This window comes from Desmodus rotundus, chromosome 9 (assembly GCF_022682495.2).
Source record: "Desmodus rotundus isolate HL8 chromosome 9, HLdesRot8A.1, whole genome shotgun sequence".
Lineage (NCBI taxonomy): Eukaryota > Metazoa > Chordata > Mammalia > Chiroptera > Phyllostomidae > Desmodus > Desmodus rotundus.
The window spans coordinates 102358631-102385367 of NC_071395.1; the positions used below are offsets into that span (position 1 = coordinate 102358631).

The window sequence follows — 26737 nt, forward strand, 5'->3', positions numbered from 1 at the left end:
CCAAAACATCCCCTAAGTGAGGGACAAAACCCCGGAGGTTGGCGCCTATGCAGCTAGATCTGCGGAACTGATTTTTAGTATTTATTCAATTATAAGCCCTAAATGACTTAAATTTAAAGAACAGTATTCGGACAGACTGGAGAAAGAGCATCGGAAGGGAAGCCCGTTTTCGAATCGGTTTGACTTGAATTTGTAAGTAAAAGGCCCCTAAACCCGCGGTTTTCCCCTATTAATGACCGCAGGACCCCCTGAGGGCACAGGGAGCTGTCTCGGGGAACCGAGCAGGCGGGCATCTGGGCGGCGGAGGCTGGGATCCCGCCTTAGCCTCCTCCAATTTCTGGGGTGCAGAGGCGAGAATCCCATTGCTACACTGTCTGTCTTGGCCTCCGTCAGGGCCTCCTTACCTCCCTGGGGGGAACTAAGCCCTAGGGAACCTAGAGCCCCCACACCCGCAAAGCCCTACACTTCACAGGTGGGGGTCCGGCCGTCAACAGGGCTAAGAATGAGAGGGGCATTCAGAGGAGGTGAGGGGGCACGGAAGCTTTCCTTTTGCCTTGATGCAAGTGGCAACTCTGAACACCAGCTGCTGCCCCGGACTCACCCCAAAATTGCCTTGGAACAGACCCTGTATGGGGCATTGGGGGTACTTTTTACTAGAAGAGAGAGCAGAGCTCCTGTGAGAATAGGGAGGTTCCCAAAAGAACCCCCTTTCCAATCTGGACCCTGGTGGCTCCTCAACCTGATGGCCTGCACCCCAAATCTCACTCCTTCTCAGACAGGGGTTTTCCCAAAAAAAGCGAGAAGGAGAAGAAAAGAAGATGGCGACTGAGAAAAGGGTTGCTGGTGGAGCAGCCATGAAGAAATGCAATAAATTCCTTGTTGTTTTATGAAAATTTACAACTTTGTGATAGAAGTTTATGAGTGGTTGAATCCAGCGATTGGCCGGCGCCGGTCATGTGGCCGGGCGATCGTGAACATGAACTTTTTATCATTTCCCTGGTGGTTATAATGCAGCATTCTTTTGGACACCACACCTAGGTCGGAGCACTGTCGTCCTTCAGGGCTCCAGCCTCTTGATATTTTTCTACTTCAGTATCAGTTTGATAAAGCAAAAGAGAGAGAGAGGGAGAGGAAGAGAGAGGGGGAGAAGAAAGAAGAGAGAGAGAGAGGGGGCAGGAGGGGTGGGAATTACACAAAAGAGAGAACCAAAAATAATCTAAATTCCTAAATTAATTTCTTTGCTGATCTGGGATTTTAGTCATCATGGAGGGCAAATGGACAACCTGCCCAGGACTGAAGCCTGATATCATTTTTCAAAGCCAGAACTTGCTTCATTTTCTATGCAAATATCAGAAAAGCGAAACACCCTCTCTCCCAAGTCAGAGAAGGGGAAGCGACGGCTCTCAGGTTGGGACAATATTATCTGGAAGATGAAGCAGAAACCGAACGCTCTCCCCCCCCCTCCTTCCTCCCCACCCCTTTCAATCGGAGGAAAGAAACCTCAAGGTCTGCAAAGGTAAGGGAGATTCTACAATTCTCTTATTATTATTTTGTCTCGATTTTTGTAGGTGGGGCTTCGGTTTGTCTCCCCCCTCCCCTGTCCAAGACAGGGCTGAACCCCACCTCTGGGTGCTACAGGGAGAGGCTTCCCAGGAAATTCGGTGGCAGAGAGAGGGGTGGCTGCTTCCTGGAGGGGGAGCCAAGGCAGGGAAGATGGGAGGAGGAACCGAAAGAGGCCACGGACAGAAAGAGGCCACAGTCGCCTGTAAGCTGGGAGGAGAGGCTCAAGCGAGGGGGTCGCCAAAGAGAGGATGGAGGTGTCTGAGCTTCAGGGCACCCGCAGAAGCCACGGCCTCTGTGGATTTGTGCCCCACCCCCTCCCACCATCCCTCCCTTCCTCGTTTCAGCCTCCCCCAATTTCCCCCCGTGTTGTCCCCTTGCCCGGTTCAGGTATCGGCAGTTTCCCGGCAGCATTGGCACGAGGGGCGGTGGCCTGAGGGACGTCCTGGTCTCTGGAGGGCCTGGAATCTCCAAAGAGGCCGGCGAGGGCTAGGAGGCGGCTAGAGAGAGACAGAAAGAACAATTTACAGAGAAATGCTCATTACCTCCCTTCGGAGACATTCCTGAAATTAAAGGGCTGTATAAGTGGAGGCACCCAAATCGAGGGACACCCCCAGGAAGCCTGCCCGACAGTGCCCAGGGCTCTCGCCACTCCCACAGGAGGGAGCCTCGCTCTGCAGGGAGACAATGTTGTGGTTTTTAATGCGGTAGGTCACAGGGTGTTGGTTTCTGTGCAATATTGATTCTATTACAGTACTTGTGTTTTATTGGTATGGGGGTGTGTGGATTTCGGTGGAGGAGAAAATGGCCATGTGTGTGTCTGATGTTGAAACATTTCGAACTTTCCTGGATCCAAACCTGGTGATTGTGAAGAAGCTGTTTAGTCTGTTGTTGTTTTAGGCTTGTAAACAAATACGAAAAAGAGAAGAAAATCAAAAGAAAACCCAATTAGGGGACCTAATGGTGTCCGGACTAGAAAGCTGCCTGGCGCTAAGCTGAGAAAACTAGTCCTGTGCCTCCGGCGCCTGATTTCACCCCCAGGCAGGCCTCCTAGGGGGGCGGGGGGTGGGGGTGGGGAACCTTTGGGCTAAAGAGCCAGATTCCTAAAGTAGCTGGTTGGGTGGAAGAAGGCGCAGCCTCTAGGTGAGGACTTCAAAATAAAGCGAGAGGGCTTCTGCGGAAGCTGCAAACGAAGAGATAAGCGACTTTGTGCGCGGAGTGTAGCAGAGACTGATTTTGTTTGGCTTGCACGATTAGGTGATTGCTTTTCTCTTCTTAAAGACCAGACGCAGAGCGTTTAACCTCAGGCCTCTGGTTGCCAAGGGATTGCAGGGTCTGGGGGCTGTGTAAGGGGACATTGGCCCTCTCAATTCTGAGCTGGGAAGAGGACTCAGCCACTTGTGGCGCGGGAGGGGGCCCGTAGAGGCCCAGGTAGATGCCCTCCCAGCAGGCCGGGACTGGGTGCCTGGAGGGACCCCTTGCTGCGCGTAGCCAGAGAAGTTCTTGGTCAGCACCCAGGGCACTTGGAGCCCAATCTCAAAGGGAAAATTCCCCAAACCCACCCAGACTAAAGGTCTTTTTCTCCTGTAGCCTCGGCAGGGTATAAATCATCCCTTAGACAGTTTGCTGTGACCCAAATTATGCGGTTTGCTGCCATCTACCGTCCGTTTGGAGACATGCGGTTTCGTCGCCGCAAGCCGGGCGACGCTGCCTCGATCGTGCCCGACGCCTGGAGCCTGGACGCTCAGGTTTGGCGGGATTCGTGGGACTTCGGGCCCAGATTGTCGCTTTCCGCCGAATCTCGGTCCCCGCGCGCCTGGGTGCGGATTAGAGAACCAGTGTCCCCTCCTGCGCGCCCGCTCCATCCCGGCTCCAAACCTGGTGGCTGGCCGGGAAAGCGGCCTTTTCTAGCGCATATTTAAAGAGGACTAACACTGCATCCCGCGGGCAGAGGGCCCTGAACGCGCGAGTCTCCGCCCCCCACCGCGAGCGCGAGAGGGGCTCCTCCGGGCCGCTCGGGAGACCCGCGGCCAAGGCTGTTCGAGGTTTATTTGGTTTTCTTTTCGGCCAAGGGAGGGGCTCGTAGAGGAGGCGCCGGCCGGCCCGGCAGTTCCACTCGGTTGTCAAAAGACAACCGGGTCAGTGTTCTCCGCGTTTGCTGGTGGGTCCTGCCAGTTCCTGGGCTGCAGAGTCCGTGGTGAAGGAATTGGGCCTGGTTTTCTGGAAACTGTTGGTGGCTGAAAGTGAGTGTGGGCTCCCCCTTCCTCTCGATCGTTTCCAGCGAAATGGACAGATATGCTTTGGGGGGAAACCGGAGTGGGAGTAAAGAGCGCTCATTAAGGAATCAAACCGTTGCAATTCCGTGCCTGCCGTACTCCTCACACCCGCTTAACCGAACCGCCTTCCCAGAAGGGGTGGCGAGGGCGGGCGTCCGCGCCTCTGCTGCCGCGTTTGAATATTGGCCCCGGTCTCACGGGTTACTGATTAGCTCGGGCTTTCAAGCCGCTGGAGGAAGCTCTGGCCATTCCTTTCAAGGTGCTGTGGCCCTGGTTCCTGGGCGGGGGCTCCAGGAAATTGCCTATGGTGCCAGGCAGGCCGAGGTGTTACTAGGGTCTGGCCTGGAGCTGGAAGAGCCGCGGAGGTCGTGCGGCCCCGCGGTGCTGAGGGCAAACACCAGGGCTACCGCCCCCCCAACCCCCCGCCCTGCGCGCCTTTGGCGCCTCAGGAGTCTGAGCCTGGGCCGCAGGGGCAGCCCTTTGAGCTATTCCGCAGCGAGAGTGACTTTCCTGCGGTTAGAAGGCCCGGCCCCATGCGGAAGGCCCCGAGGGAGCGGCGCCCCGAAAGTATAAGGCCCCTCGGGGATTTTTCTGGTGGGCAATCCAAAGGACAGGTAAGGAGGAGAAGGCGTTTAGTACAGAGGGTTAAAACACTTCAGGGCTCTTAGGGTGTCGGTGGACCTGGGGGGAGGGAACTGGGACAGCCAGCTGAGTGTCTAAGCCTTCCCCACCTCCAGACCCCAGACAAGGTCGTTCATTTGCATGATGGAAATGAGGTCCTTGTACAGAGCTCTGGACCGGCCCATTTTAAGACCCTGTCCCATATAAAACAACTCCCAAAGATTGGGGGGCACCACATTACTCCCTCTGGGAACATTTATGGTTCCCAAACCCAGAGAATCGGAATTGGGTAGAGACATCTTCATTTGCCACACCCCAGCCAGAGTTGGAAGTGGGGTGGGGGAAGGTGCCCACAATCCAAAGAGCTGGGGGTGGGGGGAGCTGAGCTTTGTAGCTGAGAGGAAAGAGGAAGCCTGGACAATGTCTCAACCTCTCCTCCCCTCTACACACATACAAGCAAATAGCCCTCCCTGAGGTGGGTGGTAGAGGAAAATTTTCCTCCTGAGCTGAGCACAACTGAGACATCTCCCTGGGAGCCAGCATGTGGGTCCGTCCACAGGGCTGCAGATTCACAGCACAGAGAACTACAATTACAAAGCCCGCCTGTGGGGTTTCTGCACAATCCTTGTGTGGTGCACTCAAGAATTGGTGCATATTTATATCCACCTCTCCACACACGTGCTTCCTCGTTGAAGCAGGGAGAGGCACCCCAGAGAGGCGACGGCTGTGCCTGCTGTGTATTTACATATTCTCCCTTGGAGACAGACAGACAGATGCGGCAGTGGACGGAACCACAGACAGATTCGTAGAGATCTGGCTCCAGAAACCAGGCGGCCTCTGGCCCAGCTCTGCCTGCCTGCTCTTTCTCCCAAACAAACGGATCAGAGGAATAAACGCTCATAAATACCTCTGGGCTTAGATAAGAGCGATGAGGCGCTATTTCCTTTCATGCTGGACTACAGGCGCCCAGGCCCTGCCTTTGCGGCTCCATCTAGAGACCACAGGCAACCTGCAGAGGTGAGGTTAATTTGGGGCTGTGACTCTAAGGATAAGGTGATTATTTTCCTGCTTCTATCACAGGGGAATCTTACTTTGTGCAGACACCACAGGCAAGCCCACACAGTCCCCGGATGGAGACATGTGGCCGGGGAGGGGCAGGGAGGTCTGAAGCCCAAGGCCCAGCCTCAGTGGCAGGGAGGGGGGAGGTGCACCCAGGCACTGCCCCACCCTGCTCACCTTGCCCAAACGCTCCTCATGCTCCTGTGGGAATGGGCCCAGTCACAGCTAGATTGGAGCATTTATGATTCCCCATCATTAGGAGGCTTGAGTTTACTTTTCTTAAATCTTGATTAAACGACTGTAGAGTCTGGCTAGGAAGGGATTGCCACTTGGCCACGAAGGTGCAGCCCAGAAGTTACCCTGAGTTCAGGAAGCCTTGTAGGCCACTGTGCAACCAACCAAGTTCCCACCCTTAGTCACCAGCTCCAGCTCCCTACCACTTTCCTGTGTGTCTTTTACCGTCATTAGTGGGCAGAGCTGGCCCACAAAAAGAAGCCCAAAGGGCAAGGTAGAGAGGAGGCTCAGCCTGTCCCCTTTGTCAGATTTTGTCCCACACCCAGGCCCACTCCCAGCTCAGGCCCCAGGATTGTCACTCTTTGCTACCTGGCCTCCACATGCACATCAGTGTTGAACACGCACTGTGACTGTCTTCCAACCTGGCCTCAATGTTCACTTTCTGTAGATGGGAGAGCCGGAGACATACACTCTCTCTCACACTCAAGCTTGAGAGGCAGCAAAGCTGGTGATACAAAAAAAGGGACAGGGGTGGGAGGGGACTGTACAGATGCTGAGAGAGACAGAGAGTAGTGAGCATCTGGAGAGGGGATTCGGGCTGATAGTTGTGACTGCCTGCTGAGTCCCCAGGAGAACCCCAACACCCCTCTCTCATAAAACTAAACCAAAATCGAGTCTCAGCAAATCATTAATTAAAAAAAAAAAAACCCACCAGCTTCTGGAGAGACTTAGAAAAGGTGCGAGGTCCCCTTTCTTCCTTCCTGGTGTTTCTGATCACCTCGAGTGTCAGCAGGGTTTGAGGCCCCCAAGTTGGAGGAGGACCAATTTCTTTCCTAAACCCGCTTTCTGAGACAACCTTAATTCCTAAGAATCTGTAGCCCAGGATATTCTTCTGTCTTTGTGGGTAGGAGGTGGGGTGGGGGGTGAAGGTTGCAGGCAGGCTAGGGATCAGACAAACCTAGGCTGGGAGAATGCCCCTCACACCTCCTCTCCTTCTCCCCAGGTGAGGAGAGGGCTGGTCCCTTTCCCCAGTGCCCTCCCCATGCTGAGGGCAAGCAGTGCATGCAGAACCAGGTGAGATGTGCTGGGCAGCAGCAGTCGTGGTCACCTGAGAAGCTCCTAGCCTAGCTGCAGAGCCAGAGGGAGACGCGTGGGCTCAGACACTCCTCCCATTTCCCAGCCTTCCATGTCGTTTGGGCAGCAGGCTGTGACCTTACTCTCAGACCACAGGAGTTGTGGAGAAGCAGAGTAATAACCCAGGATTTGGAGGAGACAGGGTAGACCTAAGAAATGGGGGGAAATGGTTTTCCAAACCTGGGAAGGAGGCAGTTTCTTGTCTGCCTCTCTCTTCCCCAAAACGATGCTAGTTAGCAGAGAACTCTTCTCCGCTTGGACTAACACAAAACCCTAGAAATAATCCTTCTCCTTTGGTTTTCCCCTAGCCTGATTAAGATCCGAGAGATTCAGGGATGGTTACCCACCCTTCCTTCCAGGGAATGGGGTGCAAGCAACGCAGGGGTTAACTTTTCTGAAAACACAATTAACTTTTTCCTATCCTGCGTGGAAAAAAGAGGGATATATTTATTTAATCACTGGGGGGTGGGGTGGTCTCAATTCAAAGCTCCCTCCTCCCTCAAAGGCACAGACGCCTTTTTCGCAGATCCTACGTAGGTGGAACAGGACGGGTGGTGGTGTTGGTTGGGGGGTGGGGGGGGGAGAACGGAGAAGGAGAAGAAGGAGGGGAAAAAAAAGGTTGATAGGTTTGTGCGCGGGTCCCTCGTGCGGGCTGCGCTCCTCCTGGGTGCTATTTGACAATTCCTGCCTCTGCCATTGGTCAGTGTTGGATCAGATGGTTGTATTTCCTTCTGGCCCTCACTGGCACCTCGCCATCCCCCCTCAGCTAAAACCCAATCTCAGATATACTACTAATAGGCGCGGCGCTCGGACTATAAAACACAACAAATCATAAACCCGGCGGAGCAGCAGCGGCCGTGCGCGCCTCCCTCCCAATGAGTTCCTATTTCGTGAACTCCACCTTCCCCGTCACTCTGGCCAGCGGGCAGGAGTCCTTCCTGGGCCAGCTACCGCTCTACTCCTCCGGCTATGCGGACCCGCTGAGACACTACCCCGCGCCCTATGGGCCCGGGCCCGGCCAGGACAAGGGTTTTGCCGCCTCCTCCTATTACCCGCCAGCGGGCGGCGGCTACGGCCGAGCGGCGCCCTGCGACTACGGCCCGGCACCGGCCTTCTACCGCGAGAAGGAGTCGGCCTGCGCGCTCTCAGGCGCCGACGAGCCGCCCCCCTTCCACCCGGAGCCGCGGAAGTCCGACTGTGCGCAGGACAAGAGCGTGTTTGGCGAGCCAGAGGAGCAGAAGTGCTCCACGCCCGTCTACCCGTGGATGCAGCGGATGAATTCATGCAACAGTGAGTGAGACTCCGCCGTTGCCGTGAACCTCGCGCGCACCCACCCCGGGAGACAGAACTAGTGAGCCCCCAATTCTCTCACTGGGTACGGGCTGGGCATCTTAGTTAGGACCCAAGGGAAGATGGGGCGCCTGTGCAGGGTCTGCTGCTCTGTCCTTTTGCCCTCAGGAGTTACAAAGTTTGCAAAGTCCCAGCCACACTCTGAGCCAGGGAAGCGAGTGGGCTCTCTGGAGCGCCAGGCCAGACCCGGGATTTCGGGTCAGGGGTCGCAGCCCAGGGCTTGGCTTTCCCTTGAGCCCCTATCCTGGTCGGGTCCCCTACCCCAAGACTGTTCCACTAAAAACCGAGTGCGTCACGGGAAGGGGGGCGGCGTGACGCTGGCCAGGGAGAGTGGAGTCTGTCCCCGGACTGGGTTTCCCTGGGGGTCGGGGGCTGGGGAAAGATGTGGCACCAGGAAAGGGGCCGTAGTCACAAGAGGGAGGGAGAATAAGAAGGAAGGCGGGGGGGGGGGGGCGGGGGGACGGGCGGAGGGGAGACCCAGGGAACCAGGCGCCTGGGTCTGAGGTTGGATTATTTGTCGGCCTTAAGTCCCAAACTGATGTCCATTAGCGGGACACGAGAGTGAGAGCTGTTAATGCCGACTATGGATCGATCCACGTCATTACGGATTAAGGGCTGGAATCTATCACACGGTGGAGGGGGGAGCCACACGTTTGGGGGGAAAAATTGCAGCTAGGATGAGACTCACCTGGTCGGTACTTCCCCAGCCCCTCCCCCTAGGCTCAGGTGGGATTTTAAAGTGCTCCTCCCATCCCCCCACCGAGAGTCTAGACTGGAGGCGCTAGCCGAGGAGGCCCGGAGGGAATCTGGAGGGGGCGCTGCAGGGAACGAGAAAGTAGAGGCTGGAGTCCATGTTTGAGGGTCGAGTGAGGAAGGGGGCTCTGACCCTGGTGACCCCAGGCCTCAGCATCTCCTCTCTGCGTAACAGGTTCCTCCTTTGGGCCCAGCGGCCGCCGCGGCCGCCAGACCTACACGCGCTACCAGACGCTGGAGCTGGAGAAGGAGTTCCACTACAACCGCTACCTGACGCGGCGGCGGCGCATCGAGATCGCGCACGCCCTGTGCCTGACCGAGCGCCAGATCAAGATCTGGTTCCAGAACCGGCGCATGAAGTGGAAAAAGGAGAGCAAACTGCTCAGCGCATCTCAGCTCAGTGCGGAGGAGGAGGAAGAAAAACCAGCGGAGTGAAGGCGCTGGAAAGGGAGGGGGGACGCGAAGGGAGAGGCCCGTGGGGAGCTGAGGGCATCGAGGAGCTGGAGAAGGCTCTGCGGGCGGGCGGGGGAGCCCGGGGACCTGCTCTTCAGCACAAGACAGGCGGGGCCCAGCGCTCTCCTGAACGCCCCCATCCGCAGAGCTCTCGCTGGGCGTTGGAAGGCCGCGCCGCCTGAGGCCACCCAGCACCCCTCGCGTCCCCTCCATCCCTGTGGAACCCGCCTCAGCCACATCAGGCTCCCCCGCGTGAGAACTAAGGACTGGACTCACTCGATGTTTCCTGGAAGCAGAGCAAAACACTCTTGTCCGTGTCGCGTCTCATTTCGTCCATGTCCCCCGTGCACGGTTCAATGGTAGCTTCGTAGTCCCCTCAGCGGGGTCCTCGAAGACTCCCTGACCCCAGACCTCTCTCCCACCCCCTCCTGAAAGCCACTGGAAGGAGCACATACTACCTAGAAGTAAGAAGAGGAGCCTGAGAAGAAAACAAAGTTCTATTTTATTAATTTTCTATGTGTTGTGTTTGTAGTCTTCTTGTCTTAGCTCTGGACGTGAAATACTTCGGTATTAATATTAATATTATTATTAATGATGATGATGATGATAATAAAGATGTAAAACCTCGCCGCTCAGTCACCTCTGCTCCTCCCTGCCACTCCCCACCCCCCATCACCACCCCGTGGTCTCTGTGCCGGAAACTCCGCAGCAAGGCCTGGAGCCTGGTGGGTCCCAGCCGGCACGACTTGACCTCGGAAGTTACAGTCGAGATAAAGGCTGGCGCGGTCCCTCTCAGTCTCAGGAGCTGCGCCTCGGCTGCGCCCAGGCTCTGAATGGCCTCTCTAGGCTCAGACTTGGGAGACAGAGAAGGGCCGTTCCCCTCCTTTTCTCTATGTTTTGCTCGTTTGTCTATGGCACGAGGGACACCACCGAGGCCCCCTAGCCCGAGCCCTTGCAGAGACTGAGCCAAGAGGGTCTGGCACCTGAGCAGCGCTTTTCGGTCCTCCTGCTGGCTGAGGCCGTGGCTTTGGCCTGCCCACACGGCCTGATCTCTGCTGGCCTTGGCCCTCTGCTCCTGGCCTGTGGCTCCGGAGACCAAATCAGGGTCGCGGGATATCTCTCCGCCCTCAGCTGAAAGCTCCAGGCGCCTTTTCCTGCCTCAAGTAGCAGTTCAGCGACAAGTAGGGGAATGCGAAGCCATCAGCAGTCGCCGGCTGAAGGGCACGACTTTCTCCTCCTTGGAGACCTGAGGGCAGGAGGCCAGGTTATAGGAGTGTGGTCTCATCCCCTCTTCCAAAAACGACCCATTCTCTCCTACCCCCACCCTCACCCAGGCGACAAGTTGCACGCTGCTTCCCTTTCTTCCTCCTTCTCTCTCTCCCTTTTTTATTTTTAAAGAAAATAGCTGTTCAGCAGAAGGGGCCCAGCTGCGGCGGTTTCTGGCCGCCCAGCGCGCTCAGCATGGCACCGCCGGTGCTCGGAATCCCTTCCCAGGGAAGGTGTGGGCCGCCGGGCACATTCAGAAACTACCCAGACGCCAGCGAGGGGCTTTGAGCGGGGCCTCCCGATGCAACAGCGGGCATCTGGTGAGATGGTTAAAGACTCCTGCCTTGATCCCGTATTCTCAAAATCACGTTTTCACCCAGACCCCAGACGCGATGCAGTCGCCGCCACCGTTTTTCTTACAACTAGGCCGCTTAGCACCAGCCAAGCTCCTCCTCTGGGGTCCCTGCCCTTCTCTGCTATTCCCCAGGCTGGGCTAAGGATGAGAAGGAGGTCGAGAAACAGATTCCAAACTTCTAAAAGACACAGGAGAAGCGAAAGTTTTTCCTTTCAGGCCAGCCCTGTCTGCTGGGCCTGAGCGCTGTGGAAGGGCCACTGCAGCCCCTTTAGGAATCAGGAGAGGCTGGGGGGGGGCGGGGGGGGGGGTTGGAAACCTCCGTGTCAATCATTGTTTTTCATACATATCTTCCAACCCTCTCCCCTATTTCCGCCCCCAACTCGGACGTTTGCAAAACGCGAGTAAGGGAAAAGCAACTCAATGATCCTCTCATCTAGAGTTCAAAATGATAAGGACAGGGAGAAGAACCCAAGTAGAGAGAAGTAACTGCACTCCCAAGAAAGTGAGTAAAGGCTCAACCGGGTCCCTCGTCTGAACACGCAACCTTGCGGGTGACTCTAGGCCAGGTTTCTTTCTCCACCGGCGTTTGCGGGGAGCCAGCAGGGAGGCCGCCTTCGCCGCCATGGCGGCCTGCGGCCCGCGCTCCCCACGATTGCCGGGAGGTGGCGCGCTCTGCTCAGAGGCCGCCGCCAACCTTCTCCCCGTTTCTCCCCCTTCTTTCCCCCCTCTCTCGGAGGCTCGCATTGAATCGGCCCTAACGATTCTCGGATCGTCATTATTTGTAACCATAGAGCATGAATTACCTCTTGAGGTCATCAGCGAGAATTTACGACTGGTCAACAAAAGCACGTGATTCCCTAACGCCCCCCCATCCCCCTTTCAACCCCCCCCCCCATATTTGGCCGCATACATAGCAAAACGAAGTACAGTGCATCGCTATAATTCATTAATACATCATAAATCGTGAAGCACAGGGTTATAACGACCACGATCCACAAATCAAGCCCTCCAAAATCACCCAAATGAGCTCGTACTTTGTAAACTCCTTCTCGGGGCGTTATCCAAATGGCCCGGACTATCAGTTGCTAAATTATGGCAGTGGCAGCTCTCTGAGCGGCTCTTACAGGGATCCCGCTGCCATGCACACCGGCTCTTACGGCTACAATTACAATGGGATGGACCTCAGCGTCAACCGCTCCTCGGCCTCCTCCAGCCACTTTGGGGCGGTGGGCGAGAGCTCGCGCGCCTTCCCCGCGCCCGCCCAGGAGCCCCGCTTCAGGCCAGCGGCGTCGAGCTGCTCCCTGTCCTCGCCTGAGTCCCTGCCCTGCACCAACGGCGACAGCCACGGCGCCAAGCCCTCTGCCTCGTCCCCCTCCGACCAGGCGACCCCGGCCAGCTCCAGCGCCAATTTCACCGAAATAGACGAGGCCAGCGCGTCCTCGGAGCCCGAGGAAGCGGCGAGCCAGCTAAACAGCCCGAGCCTAGCTCGGGCGCAGCCAGAGCCCATGGCCACCTCCACAGCCGCGCCCGAGGGGCAGACTCCGCAGATATTCCCCTGGATGAGGAAGCTTCACATCAGCCATGGTAATTCTCGCTCTCTCCCTTTTTTGTCTTCTCGGTGTTCCTTCTCTGCGTTTGGGGGGGGGGGCGAGGACAGCTTGGCTTTTCCTCGAATATAGATTTTTTTTTTTTCTAGAGGGACTCTAAGAGAGTCCTTACAGCTCAGAGGACAGAGCCAAAGAAGGTCTTTCGCTGCGGGGGAGGGGGGTGTTGGGGAGTAGTATTTTAAATAATTTGTTCCCAGACTCGGCTTAGGTTTTATTCGCCCAGCTGTACTGGCTTTGGGATGAAGGATAAGGTTTATGTAAGGTGGGGAAGGGTCCTGCTTACCCCCGAAATTTTGAGACTGCCGCTAGCAAAGGAGGGCAAGCCAAGGAAATTTCCAGGGCAAAAGTGCAGCCGCTCTCCTCCCTCCCGGGGGCCAGCGGCCGCCTGAGCCCAGCCAAGGGTGAGGCACAGGAGGGAGCCAGAGACAAAGCCGGGAGCTTCGCTGCCGGCAGAAGTGGGGGCTGCAGGAGAAGGGGGTGCAGAAAGGGAGCTTGGATGCGGGGCGTCTGGAGTGGGGAGGATTGGAGCTGCCGTGAGCTGGGGGCCGGGGACGCCTGGGTCCTGCTCCACGCCCCCCTCCCACCCAGTGCCCCCTCCCTTAACCGGAATAACGTTGCTTCGCGGCTCTACTCTGCTCCAGATATGACCGGGCCGGACGGAAAAAGGGCCCGGACCGCCTATACCCGCTACCAGACCCTGGAGCTGGAGAAGGAGTTCCACTTCAACCGCTACCTGACGCGGCGGCGGCGCATCGAGATCGCCCACGCGCTCTGCCTGTCCGAGCGCCAGATCAAGATCTGGTTCCAGAACCGGCGCATGAAGTGGAAGAAAGATAACAAACTGAAAAGTATGAGCCTGGCTACAGCCGGCAGCGCCTTCCAGCCCTGAGCCCTCCGGGAGGAGCCCTGGGCGGCCCAACAGCCCTTGCCGCCCCCAGCCCCAGCCCCTCAGAGCCTCCCCGTGCTGCCGCCGCCCGCTGGGGACTGGTTCCCGCGAGCCTGCCTCGCCCCGGCCTTGTGTTACGATTTTTCGTTTGGTCTTAGATCTTCCTGTGGCACTCTCTCTCCTGGACTGGTTAATCTTGTTATTATTGTTAATAATAATGATAATTATTATTTTCCCTCCACGCTCCTTGCTCCCCTCCGCTCACCCCAAATCCACCAGTGTTTCTGAATGTTTGTGTCTGTGGTTGCACTCCTTCCTCCAGGAAGAAAAGAAACTCGCATGTTTAATGTGAACTTTCCCTTCCCCATCTTGTTCTCCTAACTTATTTATAAAAGGTTGATTGCTGTATTTTGAGTTTCAGCTGGAAACTTCTCTAAGGGGCAGCAGTTAAGGTGGGGCGGTGCCGCAGTGCCGGGGCCCAGCTGAGCTGGCCTCGAGATGGAGTCCATGACTGTGTCTCTTTTTGCCCTCCTCTGCCTCCTCCCTCTCCACTCGCCAGGCCCAAGTCTCTCAGTGGCTTGGGCCTGGGGTCGGAAGGGGCCAGGGAGGACCAAGGGGGTGGTGTTGAGAAGAGGGAAGGTATATAGTGATATTTGAGTTCCTGCCGCCTGGGTAGGCCCCACAAGGCCTATCTGGGAGTGTACGGAAACAAAAATAATCTTCAATGTAAAATGTTTTGTGTATTTCTCTGTGAATCCATGGGCCCAAAGCCTGTAAATATGGGGATGGTCTGGGTCAGACCCATCTCCTTCCCCCTACCCACTTTTCGCTTCCGAAACCATTTGTAGTGAGCGAGTGGATACTGTGCTAAGTGTGAAATCTGTCTCTGCCGGACCTGTCTCAGTGATTCGCTTTTGATATTTGTTTGTAGCTTTCCTGGAAGTCCAATAAATGTTTCCCCTACTCCATTGCCCTTCCATTTGTCTTTTCTCTGGGGGGTGCCTGTCCCACCACTGGGCACACCCTAGACCATTCTTGGTAGATCTGGGGTGTAGGGAAGGGAAAACAGGATGCCCACCAGCAGTCCCTCTCAGACACCTAAGTCCCTGGCTTGGTCAGTGGTGCTTGGGCCAGAGGACAGGCCTGTGTGCCTGGGGGGACTGAGAGGCCCAGAAACCCCAACATGGAGCTGGGGCAAGGAAAGGCCAAGCTGGACTTCACTCTGGCCCTCCACCAGCTGGTCAGCAAAGCCTTTGGAAACCTCTTCAAGGAAAGTAATTTGGGCCTAAGTCTTGAGCAGGAGGCTCCTGGCCAGCTGGGAGTGGTGCAGGCCTACCCAGCCCCCCTGTCCCCTGCTCCAAATCCCAATTCAGCTCTGCCACCCACTAAGGGAAAAAAAAAGAAAAGAAAAAGATAAAAAAGGAAAAAGAAATTAGCTGGATTTCAAAGGTTTCCTCTCACCCTTAGTCTTCTCTGCACTTATCAAGAGCTCTCTCTCTCCAGAGGCCTAACTAACCTTCCCTCTTGATTAGGAATTGAGCTCCCTCCTGGAAGACCCCTGGTTCCCCCTCCAGTCAGAGAGGCCCAGGGCCAGGGCCCAGTGCTACTCCATCCAAGTCAGCCTCCACCCTAAGCACAAGAGTCAAGTCTGGACACTTACCCGGTCATCCCTTCCAGCTTGGCCCAACTTCTTGGGGAGGGGGAGGGGGAGGCTGGTGAGGAGGCAGCCCAGGGTCGTGGAGGCTCTACTGGGCCCTCCTTCCCCCTCACCCCTTGACTTTGTCCCCCTTTGTCCATAGCAAACTATCCCAAAAGTCGCTATGACATTTAGATGTCAAATGGATAGGGGTTTTATCTCGAAGTTAGATCGTAAAAATCACCGAGAAGTCAGACAGATACCCCTCACTGGCTCGAGAAAGTCACGTGAGGTCCATAAAGTTAGTTTTATGGTTTTGGGGAGTTGACACCGCGCGGTATATTTCACATTCTCCAGAATGTTAAGTGACACTTTAACTGCTCGCTGTGGTGGGGAAGGGGGCAGAGGTAGGTGAGGGCTCTCCCAGCCCAGAAGGCGGTGGCAGCAGCGGAGGCCCAGCATTCCCGCAGTAAGTGGCTTCCAGCTTTCGCTTTTCCCCCTTGTAATTTGGGGCTTGGAACTGGGGAAGGAAATCATGCCTCCGGCAGGGCTGTAGGATTAGTGGGTGAAATTCAGTCTGCTTTTTGCACCAAAATCTGACAAGCTGGGTGTCTGCAGTGGGGGGCGGTTACTCAGTCCGATAAGGCCTCAGTGGTTGGGGCGCCTGGTTTTTATTTGCAATAGGGTCTGACTCTTTGTGGAGAAAAGGGCTTGTGTGTGGGTTCCTTCAGTGCCCTTGGATATTTAGGGGGTAAGAAGGAGGGGTGTTGTACTGCTATAAGAAGGCCCCCCCCTTATGGGGGCCACTTCACTGCTGGATATCTTCAGAAAGACATCTCCCACCCCCGGGAAAGAAACTTTATGACATTCAGCTGTCAGGGGTGTGTGGGGGCGCGCCGCTGGGCACTTTTATCTGGATACATCTGGACTGAGCAAAAGCATGGGGAAGGGTAACGTAGATGCTGTGGGCTGCCTTGCACTGAAACACTCTCCGGCTTTGAGATCTTTGAACCCCATGAAAGGAGTACTTCTGATCCTCCGTAGCCACATCAGGGTTGCCCAGGATAGGGAGCAGGGATTTTTGCACCCCACTTCAGCCTGTTGGTCCCAAGCCAACCCTTCTGCTTGGTTCTAAGTAGGGTACTGAGATCAGAGTGGGGAGTGGATGGGGGGTAGTCCCCTCAAATCCAAAACCTAACTCCCGGCCAGCAGTGGGCAGAAGAAGGGAGCTTCTCCCCTTGACTAGAGGAGTAAAATGCTTAAGTAGGTCCCTGGAAATCCTTCCATGGACAAAACTTGCTCAAGAAAATAGACCCCAACTGTCGGGAGGGGAAAAAAAGGGGGACTCAGGAGCTGGTAGAGAAAATTGGGAAGGTGCTCTCTTTCCTGTCCTCTGCTTTCTTCTCCTCCCTCCACCAGACCCTTAAAAGCCCCTTTGTTTTGGGACACCACAGATCAGAGGGGTTTCATTATCTGACCTTCAGGGGCTTATTTTTTCCCTAAGGATTAGTCACCCTTCTAAAAACCTGAGGCCTCTCCTCCACCAAATTGACCCCCAATTTTGAAACCTATGGGGTCAACCACCCTGTCACTCCTGCTTTTGACAGCCCACCACCTCTTGCTTCAGCTTACTAACTCCTGTGGACAGTGCCTGAATTGGACATGGGACACCTTAAGGGGCTTCTGATCTTTGGACAAGGAGAGGGTCACACGATTCCCACCATTTCTCATTAACGGACATTCCCACTCTGTCCCTCTGTCTTCTCTCTTCTGCAGCTGCTCTCTGTTCCCTGAGCTCTTCAATCCCTGCCCAGGCCTGACTTAAGGAGAGACCATTCACAGGCTTTGAGAGCAAAAAAGGACAGAGAGCTTGGGGTCCTCACCCTGATTTGAAGACACATCTCCCCAAGAATGACGGGGCATTTGAATACCTTGGGAAGGATGCTCTTCTCCCAAAAGATTCACAGCACTATATAAAATACTAATAAATATTACAAATATAGCTTCCACCGGCTTCCACGCTGGATAAGCCAAATGAGTTGAGAGAGGTGCAGAGGAAGCTGGCGCAGGGGCAGAATCCGACCTGGGGCCTCCTGGGAAGCCCCATCCTATTGTGTCCCTGGCTTCCCTCTCTCAGGAACCCCAGACCATCATGTGCATCCCTGAAGGGTTGTTGTTGTGTGTGGTTTTTTTTCTTGCCCTTCCCATGTCAGTTTTGCACATTCTAATAAAGAGTGTGCGGGGCAGGCAGCCCAGGGATATCTGTTAGGCATATCTAGACAGACCTTCCGGAATGGCAAAGAGCAGCCCCGGACTGGCAGGCGGAGTGTCCATTTCTGCTGCGGAGGCCAAAACCCTTGGAGGGTCTTCTGCTTTAAGCGGGTCCTGGAGAAGGCACCCTAGCTTGGCTTTCCTCTTCCCCACTTCAGGCTCTCTGGCCAACAGTCTCCCTTGAACCCCAACAAGGACCTGTTGGGGGAGGGGATGAGAGGTGAGAAGGGGTTTCTGGTGCAAAGGAGCTCTCTCCTCTGCCCCAGACCCACACCCTTTTCTCCTGCCTTCTTCAAGACATTCTCAGGGAAAGGGAAAGCTTCTCTCTCTCTCTCTCTCTCTCTCTCTCTCTCTCTCTCTCTCACCTTTCTCTCCTTCCTCTCCCACCCGCTTCCCCTTGGTTCAGGCCTCTACCTTCTGAGCTTCAGGCTGGTACCATCTGCTCAGATCTTCGCCCCCAGCCTCCTCACCAAGGCGCACCCTCAACCTGGGGCAGGGCTGAGGAGGCAGCAACTGGACTTTGAGCGTGCAGTTTCCCTTTCCCCTCAGAAGCCAGCCCAACGACCACTCAGTAGACAATTTGATTGTTTTGTTATATTTGGTTATTTTGTTTTGTTTTGTTTTATGTTGTTTCTTCACGGCCACTGGGTGGGAGGAAGTATAAAGAAGTGTAAACAGGAAAGCCAGGCGGGCCTGGAGTTCTGAGGGCCCATATTTCATCGGCTTCCTCTCCATAAGTGCAGCAGGGACACTTAACCCTTCCCTGTCTGTGAGAGTGTGTTCACTGAGGTCTGGCAGGGCCAGGGTGTACGGACAAGATCCAAGATGGAAGCTCCTTTCTTGGCCTGGTTCCTTTATCCCTGAGGTCTGGATGCTGGTGAGACGACCAAGGATTCTGAGCAAGGGAGAAGACAGCCGGCTCCGCACAGTCCCCCAAGCTCAATCCCTTCAGGGACAGAGAGGAGAAGGCTCAAGCCATGTGCTTCCCTGCCTGGGGACCACCCAGGGCCAACCTAGGAGGACCGAGCGGGAAAGAACCACTCCCTTCTGTTAGCGGAGTGCGCACTGGTCAATCTCTCCATTTTGGGAGAGTCTAGGAGTAATCAGATTTCAGGCTGGGATCTGCCTACAGCCGGGATTTATCGATTGCTGCGGTGCTGTTACACATCCATATTAATTAACCCAGACACCGCCTGGAAACCGAGGAGGGGGAGGGGAGAAATAGGGGCCCCTTAAGGAGTAGGGACAAACCTCTCTAAGCGTCCTTAGGTCCCAGATTGGAGAGCCATTCCCCACAGGAATCATCGGCCTTCCCCAAGCTCAGTCCCTGCTCTTCTCAGCAGGGGTGAGACTCTACACTCAGAGCCCATACCAAGTCTCTTGGGGGAGGGTATGGAATTAAACACCTCGAGGCCTGACGGACTTTTCCTAGTTAGAGCTAGGATGCCCCAGTCCTCAATGGATGTATGTCCTGGGAAATGGTCCCAGCTCAACCTCTTTAGAGGGGTTAACACCCATCGCCACCTTCCTTTCAACTTCTCCAAGGTAGAAGCTTTTTCTAGTTTGGGAGATTGTTTTGTTTAGTGTTTGGTAGTGGTGGTAGTGATGGCCTACCCCCTCCACCTACCCCTCCCTCCAAAAAGTGATTAAAATCTGTTAAAGGATTTAATTAAGATAGTTAAATGAAAAGGAAGGAGGCGCAAATGAGTTGGGGGAAAAAAACCCACACCAAAGCTATTCTCAACGATTAAATCGCCATTTTAACAATATAATGGAGTTTGCATCCTGAAAGGGGAAATCAACGCTCATATCTCATCAATAATTCATAGAGTCCGGGATCACGCAGAGGTCAGCAGACGGGGCCGGAGCGCCGGCCTACTTGGGGCTGCCAGCCGCTGCCGCATACATTACTCGCCGCGGGTCGCACCTCCACAGCCACCTCCGCCGCTCTGCTGGGGCAGGGGCATGCCGACAGGTTTAAGCGGATTTTGCGTTCTTTTATTTTGGCAAATTTATTAAGTCCCAGATTTCGGGCTTCAAGAAGAAATGGGGGATTCAGGAGACTGGAGAGGATTGGACTTCAGGCAATTGGGCCTGGCCGACCTCGAATATCACCACCTACCCAAGTTTTCATCTCTCTTCCTCTTATTTCTCCTCCTTTTTCTCTGTTTTAGGTGTCTTCTGTCCTGTCTCTTCTCTCCCTAACTTTCCTCTAGGAGAGGGAAGTGCACTTTCTGCAGCATCCTGTAGCTTCTCCGCCCTGGAACTGCTCCCAGGCTGCCCAGCTGTGCCGTGGGCGGCTGTGCTCTGGCCTTGCTCTCCGCGTGGATTCGGGCTGAACTCCCGAGGCTGTGGCTTTGGCTGCCGCTTCAAGGCGTCAAGCACGGGGCCCCTCAGTTCGGGTGGCAGGGGTCCTTGAATCTCAGAGTCCTGTGGGCTAGAGATGAATGTATCTAAGGAGGGGAAGGTGAGGTGCCCAGTTTGGCTTGCCTAGCCCAGAGATGACCCAGGTCAAGTGGAAAGGAGGGGATGGATTCAGCCTGGAAAGCAGCATTTAGGGGAGAAGCGGAAGGAGAGTCCCAGCAAGTGGGAACATCTCATCTCGGGGACTTGGAGTCAGGAGGAAGGATAATCTCTATCTCCCAGAGTTTCTGCAGGCTTGTTCCATTTTTCTCTTTTTCTCTGGGTATGTCTCTCGAACTTGCTCTTCCTTTTCTGCTTCCTGACTCCCGAGGGCCCCTAGGGAAAGAGGAATGAAACCCTCCCTTGTGAGAGGTGGGGAGCCTGGAATGAGATATTTGGGCACAAGGGAAACCAGAAAAGCGCAGGTCATCCACGCGGCCGCTGCGCTGGCCGAGAGGCAGAGGCTGTAACGTCCCGGAGCTGCCAGTAGAGTCCGCCTTAGACCAAGTTCACAGCCAGGCTGGGGCCTCCGAGAAGCCAGCGAGCGGCCGCGCAAGGTGGTCCCGAGCCCACTGGGCCTCGCACGGCCTGGATACTGAGCTGTCTCTCTAGGCCTATGGGGACAGTCGCCCCCTCGCTCCCAAGGAACCCTTGCTCCAAGCTCTCCCCACTCTTCACCTGAGAAATCCTTTCCTCCAGGTCAGACCATTCTACCGCTCTCTATACATCTTGCCAGCGTCCGGCCCTTTCTGGGAGGCAGGAATGGAGAGAAGTGGGTCATCAATAGCTCTTTTGGGCATCCTAACAGAAGAGACCCGTGAAAAAGCGGGAAGTGGGGTCAATGCGGGAAGTGGGATTGGAGCCTTTTCCCAAAGGGTCATTTAATAATCAAAAGACTCCTTTTCCCCAGGTCTAAGGCCCCTAGTGTGTGTGAATGGGGGTGGGGGACAGGGAAGGCGTTTGGCGCTGGGGTTTCTGCAGCCAGCGCAGCAGAATGATACCCTGGGCGGTGAGGCCACTGTTATTGCCGGAGGGGTCGCGAAGTTGGAGGGTCAAAAGTTTACCGCGTGCGTGAGCGGGCGGCGGCGGCGTCTAGTGGCGGGGGCGGGGTGGGAGAGGGGAGGAGGCTGTGTGTGAAGAGAGAAGAGAGCGAGCAAGGGATGCTGGAGGTAAGGAAGGCTTGCGGGCTGGGGGGTGGGGGGCGTGGAGGAGTGGAGCTGGGGAGGGAGGCGAGGCAAATGTCCCGGAAAGGAGAAACTGAGGGGGGAAGAAATGCTTCTGCAAAAAACACGCTAGTGGAGTGGGGAGCTGTACCAAAGAGAGCGCTGAGGATGTGGTGAATTCTCTGCGCAATTTTCTCTCCTAAAGATAACCTTTGAGTCTCGGTATAAAATTTAATTAAAACCCACCCAGAAGCACACATTTTAAAAATCCAATTACCCACAGGTCCTTGCAGGAGGTTTGGGGGCGGGGGGAGGCAAGGAAGGCTTCCAAGGTGAAAGCTTGAGTCCCAGCAAAGTCAGCCCCGCCCCGCTTAACCTAAAGGGGCCAAACAGCTGGCATCCCAAACCGCACCCCCCTCTGGGCAGGCCTGTTTTTCAGGCAGGGTTTGCCCCCCAGGTTGGGTCCAAGCAGCCGGAATCCATGACCATGGGCCAAGACTGGAGGATTTCTAAACTTTCATGCCTCTTTTCAAGTTGCTTGGGCATAAGAACTTGGAAACTGAAAGAGGTTTAGTTTATTAATTCTCTCACTCTCCCAAACCTCCTCTTGTACGTTTATCCAGGATCCCTCTCTTCCTATTTGGAGGAGGGAGGGGAAATGAGAAGGAAAAATACTGAATGGTCTCACAGAGAGCTTTTTAACTGCAGTTGAAATAGGCGACCTGAAATGAACCTTGAATCCATGCATTAAGCTTAGCTCATAAGTAAAATGTTTAGAGACTGTAATTATAACACCAGGGCACATGCCTATTTTTGGTCTTTAAATGGCTATTTGTTGCTTTATGAGATGTCATCATATTCTCTTCTGAACATTTAATCCAGGAGGTGTACTGTGGGTGTTTGTTCTGCCAGGATAGAGATAACCTGAGAGTTTTCAAAAAGACATCTTTTGAAATATGGTCAAAAGAGACAATGGTTTCATGTCAAATTTCAAATCGATTTGACCCCAGTTTTTTTGACTAAACCAACTGGATGTGGGTCCCCATTTCTACTCAGCTTTCAGGCAAGTTTCTCTGGGGAGTCAGGCCAGGAAGGAATTCCTGGGGTCCAGAGGAGGTGGAGATAAAAGCCTGAACTGGAAAATTTGTGTCCTCTGTCCATCCCAGGACATAATGTCAGCACATTTATGGTCTTGTGGGATAGACTGGAGCCGCTCCAGATCCTGGGCTGGTCCTGTGGGGACTCAGGCTAGGGAAGGAAAGTCCTCTGCCACCCCAGGCCAAGCTGGGGACCTGGGGACTCTCTCCCCTAGCCTCCTTGTACTAGGGGGGGTACCACACTGCAAAACTCCCTCTGAACTTGAACTGGATAGAAGGGGAATCACCTGGCTTGCCTCTGTGGGTCCCTTGGAGGTTGCAGAAAGGGGAAGTGTGTTGTTGGCAGTCAACGGGAAAGATTCTAATCCTGGAGGGACAAACCAAAGAAAAATCTCTGAATATTTTTGATACCTGTTTAATTTGCCCCTGAACCGCATTGTGGTGGTGATGGGGATGGGCAAGGGAGTCACTGTATAGGTGAGAAGTGGTTTTAAACAAAATTTGCGGGCGGGGAGGACATCGTTTTTGTTTTTAAGGGAGAATTAGAGCATCTGAAAGCCAAGCCCCCCGCTTGGACCAGTGCATTTCTTTCTGTTTTTCCCAAACTTACTGGCCTATGAACCAAATCTCACGCGCCCATCCCCCAGGTGGAGGGGTCATTCCTGGGGCTCTGGAGCCTCCAAAGTTTTGGCAGAAATGGGGGGTATTTCTGACATTGGAGGATAGAATAAAGCAGATGGAGTATGCTGTGGGGTTGGGATGTGGGCCCTGCCAAATGCAGCCATTTATAGGGGAGGCAGGAGGGAAGGGGGCTCTGTTTACGATCACGGAATCCTACCCTCTTCCTCTTTGCCAGAGTTGAAGAGCCAGAGCTGAAAAAAAATATAGGAATAGTGTGCTATTAAAGCAAAGGTCCCCCACTCCCCGCCTCGCAGGCTGAGCCCTAACCGAATGGAACTTTTTTGAGGGTGGAAGTTGGGTGGAAGGGAAATGAAGGTTCTGGCAAAAAGTGAGCTGGAGAGGATAAGCTGAACCCAAATCCTGCTCTGTCATTTTTTGCCCAACTAATGACCTGCACAAAATTCCTTATGACCCAGCGCACTGAGCGACCGTATTATAGTAACTGCCTGCTCGTGGGGAGGCCTGGAGAGGGGTGAACCTCAGGTCACGGCGTCTAAAAATTATTAAAATGTTTGAGAGTCTCGTGACGCGCCAAGCTGTTTAACAAAGACTGCCAAAGTATGAGATTAATACGAAAACTTGCGCTTCGAAAACAAAAACACACCAAAAAAAAAAAGTCTTGTTTCGGCCTCCAAGGGGGCCCAGAGCTCCTCTGCCCGGTAGCCGCGGTTCGGTTTTCCGGACACACAATAGTGGACAAGAGCGAGCTCAGCTGTGCCGAGCGGGTCTCGGGCCGGGGGGCGGCGGGAGGCGCGGGGAGTCGCTCTGTGAGTACTCTGCGGGCTCCCGCTCCGGGCCTTCCACTCTTCCGCACCGCTGCCGGTGCGGTGCGCAGGCCGGCGGGGGGCTCGCCTCCGTGGCCCTTCCGTCTCCCTCTCTCTCTCTCTCGATGTCTCTTCTACCCCGCCAACAAAAGGTAGATGATTGCGCGCTGGCTGGGTGGCTGCGGGGCGCTGAGCGGCGAGAGGTCACTCTAGCAACCTGTGGCTGCCGGGAGAAGGCGAGCGGCGAGCCACCCGGGAGTGCAGGGGAGGTGGCTCGACCGCGCGCGGAGCGCTGGCCCTTTCTTATTTTTATTATTATGCATATTGATTCTGGGGATGGAGCAGAGAGGCAGCCTCCTGCTTTGGTGAAACCCATTTTAGAAATCCCTGATAAACCTTGTCCTCTAGCCAACGCGGCTGGATTCGGCTGGCGTGGGGAGTGCGGCGCTTCGGTGGGATAGGTGGCATGGGCAGGTGGCGGCTTCCAGCGCGCAGAGGAGAGAATCTCCGCACTCTGTCCCTAAGAGCAGCCATGCCCAGCCCCTCAGTGGCTCTGCTCTTTCCTGGGGTGTTCTGGACACTCGGGCCACATCCCTTGTGAAGTGTAGAGCAGCAGAGAGGCCGGGTGGTCAGCTCAGCGGCCCTCCCAAAATTTCGAAAAGCCTCCTTTCGGGTTGGACGGGTTTCAGAAAGCCAGAGTGTTGAGAAGGAGGTATGGGGTGGGGGAGGGGCCCGAACAGTTGGAATGGGTCGTAGAGCTCCTAAGTGGCCTTTGACAAGACTTAGAAAGGTCCTTGCTTAGTGTTGAGGGTCTGGTGGGGGTCCAACTTAAGCATTTTGTAAGTGAGCTCAAGGCCAGACCTCAGTCTCCCTGGGTGCCCAGATGGGGGTCTGAGATTAAGGTAACTACAGTATAATTGTGTGTGTGTGTGTGTGTGTGTGTGTGTGTGTGTGTGTGTGTGTGACTTTTCAAATATATAGGAGTCCAGCCTGGCTGGAAAAGTGTTGGTGTTTGCAGTTAGGCCTGGAGGCCAACATGGGCCATCTAGATTTGGGATAGAAAAGAGGGTCTCTGGACCTAGTTGCTGGCAGGTGAGAGCTCTCCTCCTGCCCACCTGCAAGGCTCCCGGGATTGAGGATGAGCAGAGACCTCTAGAATGTCGTGGTTAGAAGGTTGTTTTTGTTATTGCCCTATTTGTTAATGAAACTGATATTTTTATGACTTGTTCACTAGGGATACAGGTATTTTTCAGACCTAGGGAGATGGGTAAGGAGTCTGAGTGGGGAAGAGGTCGCTTCTATTAGACTTTCTCTTACCCTGGGAAGGCCATCAGCTTTCACAGTCTGGGGCTCAGTTCCCTCCACCTCACCCCCCCTCTCCCAGTTTAGTAAATTTAGTGGTTATTGGAAGCCTCAGGAAATTCATCTGGAAACCCCAGATCCCCCAGGTTTCCCAGATCCCCATTTGGGTCCCACTGCCAGCAGCCCTAGCAGGTGGCCCAATAAGCAAGTTGAGAGAGAAATAGAGAGGGAGAGAGAGCCTGCCTGGGGCTAGGGAGGTGGGGAGCCTGAGTTCCTCCTCACACTTCAGGGATTAACCTCCGTTTCTGGCCCCAGGAGGTTTGGGAGGTTGGGAAGGACCGGAATATCATCTGGCTGCATCTTTTATGGTTCCTCATTGCCCTTCATTCGGAAATGAAACGCCTTTGATCTTTTTCTCAGGTTGTAAACAGAATTGCCCGTCATTAAATGTCCGGGGCCCCATCTGCTTGGTCTCCCAGCATTTTTCTTTACAGCTGTTTCTCCCTCATTTTACCATTGAATTTTTCCAAAAGGACTTTTATGACACCCCCTTCACACCCAGCCGCCTTTTCCCCCCTCCCTTTGCTAAGAGGCGCCTTGAAAAATATCTAGATATTCGTTTGATCGAAAACTAAAGGCTGCAAGGGTCACTGGAGGAGCCCATTGGGGTTTTGTTTTTCTTTAAAAAAAAAAAAAAAGTCCTGGGGGATGGGAGGGGCGCGAGGGCACCCAGAAGGGCCTGATTCTGACTCGCCGCAGCCTCGGGATGACCCTTCCTCCTTTTGTGTTTAGCTAATGTTTACATCTCATAATTCATGCACCACCGCCGAGAGAGTTGCGCAGCGGCTGCGAGGTTCGCGTCTCTTTGCCTGACGGCTGCTTCTAGTTCTAATAGAAAAGAAAGAGAACTGAAAAGCTTGTAATCCCAAGGATGGACCCGTAGTGCCTTTTCCTGTTTCCAGAACTCAAAATCAGAACAAACGAAATAAAATCAAAGTACTCAAACCACATCCCAAACGAAGAACACGCGGAAAGTAGGAGGACTGGAAAATTTCTGGGCCAAGAAGATCTGTCTGTCTTCTGTATATACCCTGTAGATCCGAATTTGTGTAAGAAATTTTGTGGTCACAAATTCGTATCTAGGGGAATATGTAGTTGACATAAACACTCCGCTCATTTTCCCCCCACCCGAAGAAATTTTTTTTTTCCTAAATGAGGACCATGCGGTGACTGACCACACGAAGATGCCTTCCTTCTTTCTTCCTCTTTCTTTTCCTTCCGCAACTGGTTAGAAACGGAGGAATCGTCTACCTGAAATGTCCCCATGTTTGCCCCCCGGGAGCCTGGGTTTCTTTTCACTTCTCTTAATAGGTTAATGTTGGTGGCGTTTTTCACTTTACCCTCTTCCTCAAGCCCACCTATTCGCCACTCTGGGTTCAGGGAGGCTTTACTGAAAATCCGGGGAAAAAAATTACTGTTGTCTTCAGTATGTGAAGGCAAAGGAAACTCACTTCACAAACGGATGCTGAGGTCGCCTTTTCGTTTGGGTTCGGAACAAGACGCCCTGGAAATGCACGATTATCAAGGGGTGTTATTGGGGGGGTGTCACCCCAGCGCTCCCATCCCCAGCATCACAAGGATGTGAGATTTCGGTTCACTGAGGAGGCGGTGGCATTCGTGGCAATTAGAACGTCTCCACCCCGTGGTTAGTGTTGCTCCGATGATTCTGAAATTAGCAAATTGCTATTCAGTGTGCTCTCAAAAGTTGCTGGTTTTTTAACTCCTGTGCTCACGTTCATTGTGGGAAACCACGTCCTTTCTCCTGGTTGGGACGTGTGGGGTAAGGGGAGGAGTGGATAGGAGAGG

The 26737-nt window shown here is 54.5% G+C and overlaps 2 protein-coding genes across 13 annotated transcripts; both read left to right on the top strand.

Annotated features, from left to right (window-relative positions):
- The first annotated feature begins 1006 nt into the window (after positions 1-1006).
- Positions 1007-10096, top strand: HOXB6 (homeobox B6). 12 transcript variants are annotated; one of them, XM_045182285.2, is made up of 4 exons: positions 1030-1516; positions 6754-6824; positions 7651-8174; positions 9163-9422. In XM_045182285.2, exons 3-4 carry the CDS (start codon positions 7760-7762, stop codon positions 9420-9422), a joined length of 675 nt encoding a protein of 224 aa, XP_045038220.1. In that variant the 5' UTR covers positions 1030-1516; positions 6754-6824; positions 7651-7759. The 12 variants fall into 12 exon arrangements, with proteins under 12 accessions (XP_024428917.1, XP_045038220.1, XP_045038221.1 ...); XM_045182279.3 differs by lacking the exon at positions 1030-1516 and adding an exon at positions 1574-3308 and having other exon boundaries at positions 7683-8174; XM_045182283.3 differs by lacking the exon at positions 1030-1516 and adding an exon at positions 1574-2267 and having other exon boundaries at positions 7683-8174.
- A 1279-nt stretch (positions 10097-11375) lies between these two features.
- HOXB5 (homeobox B5) lies at positions 11376-14522 on the top strand. The gene is made up of 2 exons (XM_024573072.4): positions 11376-12645; positions 13310-14522. Exons 1-2 carry the CDS (start codon positions 12084-12086, stop codon positions 13555-13557), a joined length of 810 nt encoding a protein of 269 aa, XP_024428840.1. The 5' UTR covers positions 11376-12083; the 3' UTR covers positions 13558-14522.
- The last annotated feature ends 12215 nt before the right edge of the window (positions 14523-26737 follow it).

What these genes read in the sequence shown, in the direction of transcription:
- HOXB6 (XM_024573149.4), top strand. Translation starts at nt 7,760, where the DNA reads ATGAGTTCCTATTTCGTGAACTCCACCTTCCCCGTCACTCTGGCCAGC. An exon ending in GCGGATGAATTCATGCAACA is followed by an intron (nt 8,175 to 9,162) that starts GTGAGTGAGACT and finishes TCTGCGTAACAG; the next exon opens with GTTCCTCCTTTGGGCCCAGC.
- HOXB5 (XM_024573072.4), top strand. Translation starts at nt 12,084, where the DNA reads ATGAGCTCGTACTTTGTAAACTCCTTCTCGGGGCGTTATCCAAATGGC. An exon ending in GAAGCTTCACATCAGCCATG is followed by an intron (nt 12,646 to 13,309) that starts GTAATTCTCGCT and finishes ACTCTGCTCCAG; the next exon opens with ATATGACCGGGCCGGACGGA.